Below are 2,466 nucleotides of genomic sequence, written 5' to 3' on the forward strand. Positions count from 1 at the left end.
TGAGCGGGCCTTTCCCTACAGTATGGTTTCAGAGTTCGGTTGTAGCTTGACAGGTTTGCTGTCAGTCAGTCGTACTTTGCCAACGTCTGAGACAGTCACTGATGTCCCTGCAGGACTTTAATGGCTTTCTGTAGAACTTGCTGGCTTGGTGGAATCACCTTGGCTAACTCTCCCCTGAGTATGGAAACTAACTCTTCGGGGCAATTCTGTAATATATTCATGCCTAAAATCACAGGAGCCACTTTGGCATCACTCGTTTCAGTTATCAAACATCCCTGTTCAGGAAGTAGTCTGTCCTATCTTTATACTGGCCTCCCAATAGCCTACACAGGTTATTCCAAGACCATTGCTGGCAATGAGTTGCAGCCAGGTTGGCAGAGGCAAAAGAAGTTGTCCTGTTTCCCAATATTGTTTATAAGTGGGTAGTTGTATAGTCGTAATTTGTGACCCTGTATCTATCATGGTGAAAGTCTCTATGTCGTTGATGGTGATTGGGATAATGGGACACTTTTCCGGTTTGAGATCTAGGCTACTATTTCTCCCCGAGGCTCGGCCCCCATCCTCGGGGTGTTGGAGTTTAAAGGCTCCATTGAGTTACAGTTTCGTTCAATGTGCCCACTCCTTCCACAATTCCTGCAGATAGGACGGCCTTGAGAATCGAATTTATCAGTAGCTCTTCTTCCATTTCCACGAGGTGGTTCCCACCACTCGCTACTGGTACGCCTCCGTTCTGAATTCCCTCTCCATTCGGAGGAATCGTTAGACCTCTGCCGAGACAGCTGGTGCATTTCTTTGTGCATTTCAGTTAATTCCATTGTTAGTCCCTCTAATTGACCTTTTAAGACCTGCATTGGATCTTGAGTAGGTACCTGGGCACTCTGACTTACTTTATCCTTCACGATTGATTCTTTCCCTATTTTGTTGCCTTCATACCCAACAGAATTAGATGTTTCTTGATATCCAGGCATTTCAGGAAAAAGTACTTCTTGCCCTGCGCAGTGCCCAATGATTTTAATAGCAGCTTCCTTGAAATCGAGGAATGAGTGATCTTCCAATTGCATTCTCAGCATTCTAAGCTGACTTTGGATTCCTTCTCTATTGGCCCCTTCAATAAACTGAGAGATCAGAGCTTCATCTGTATTTCCTATTTCTTGATCATCCACTGCTTGTACTGCCTTTAAAGCTTCTTGCAGACTCAGAGCATAATCCCTGAGCGTCTCGCCGGCCCGCTGTTTTCGACCATAAAACTTCATTTTTAACTCATAAATGGTTCTGGTTTCAAACGTGGTTTTCAATCGTTGCAGAATTTGATCTATTTTTTGTTTTTCCTCATGTGGCCATGAAGCAACTTCTCGGAGGGCAGCACCCTTGAGTTGCCCGATCAATATTTCTACTTGCTGTTGTTCACTGAGGGTGTACAGGCGAAACATAGATTTAATCTTGGTATTAAATTCAGCTAATGTATTTCCCTCCATTCCCTGATGATCTCCATTATAAATCGGAAGCCACGGAGTCCCAAAATAATAGGGCAGGGTAATTGGGTTAAGGTTAGCCATGGGTGGCCGAGTATTGGATGAGTCTCCCATGGCCTGTTCGTCGTCAGAAGACATGACTTGCCCGAATCCTGTTCGTATGACGCCAAACAATGTAGTATACACTAAACTCTTTGGGCTTTAATGGCCGGGGTGTGTCCAATAATGGGAGTTCTGGTTCAAGTGTAATAAGGCTTTGACACTTTAAATATGATCTCACCTTTGAATATAAGGCGAATTTATTCTAATTCCACATGGAGAATAAATGAATACAATCAAACAAATAACCGCATTAACAAGTTATCATACAGTATGTAAATGCACTTTAAAAATATTGTAATGGACACTTTCTTTTAAACAAATTAACATACACTCAGGTCTGTTTTTTTATTAAGCTGGAACTCAGGTTATTCTTCACCTGTGAGAGTAAAGGGTTAATAGCAAAATTCATATAACATTACTCTTTAATGCATAGCTCAACTCAGTCCCAAATGTCTCAATACTACCAGGTGCACCTGAACCTATCATACACTAGTCTCTATCTCTGCATGCTAGAGATAACTGATTAACAGTTTAATGTTGGTATACCGTTGCCTGGGTTGATGTGTAGCTTTTTAGAGGACAAGTTTATAGATCCTTAGTTACCACAAAGTCCTGAAGAACTATCGGCTATATGAAATCACTAGCTGTTCTGTCAACAATGTTTATTATATGAAATTCTCTTGGGAGTTGTTAATATGTATCCCGTGATTAAACACAGTTAGAGACCATCGCGACCATCGGGCTTGCGACGGAGACCCTGCGGTAGGGTCTCGCTGCCACAAGCCCTGGAGTGATTTTGGCACTATCAGAGACAAAATCACTCCCACTGACATCACTAGTGATGTCAGTGGGGCCGGCTTCAGACGGTAGGCGTTCCTATGGGAACGACTCC

At 42.9% G+C, this 2,466-nt stretch overlaps 1 protein-coding gene across 1 annotated transcript; it reads right to left on the minus strand.

The window, feature by feature from the left end:
• Positions 1 to 524: 524 nt before the first annotated feature.
• LOC148503029 (uncharacterized) lies at positions 525 to 1,610 on the minus strand. Its single transcript, XM_088449019.1, has one exon. The coding sequence runs from the start codon at positions 1,608 to 1,610 to the stop codon at positions 525 to 527; it is 1,086 nt and encodes a 361-aa protein (XP_088305145.1).
• Between the last annotated feature and the right edge of the window lie 856 nt (positions 1,611 to 2,466).

This window comes from Taudactylus pleione, unplaced genomic scaffold (assembly GCF_031769625.1).
Source record: "Taudactylus pleione unplaced genomic scaffold, aTauple2 ptg000478l, whole genome shotgun sequence".
Classification (NCBI taxonomy): Eukaryota; Metazoa; Chordata; class Amphibia; order Anura; family Myobatrachidae; genus Taudactylus; species Taudactylus pleione.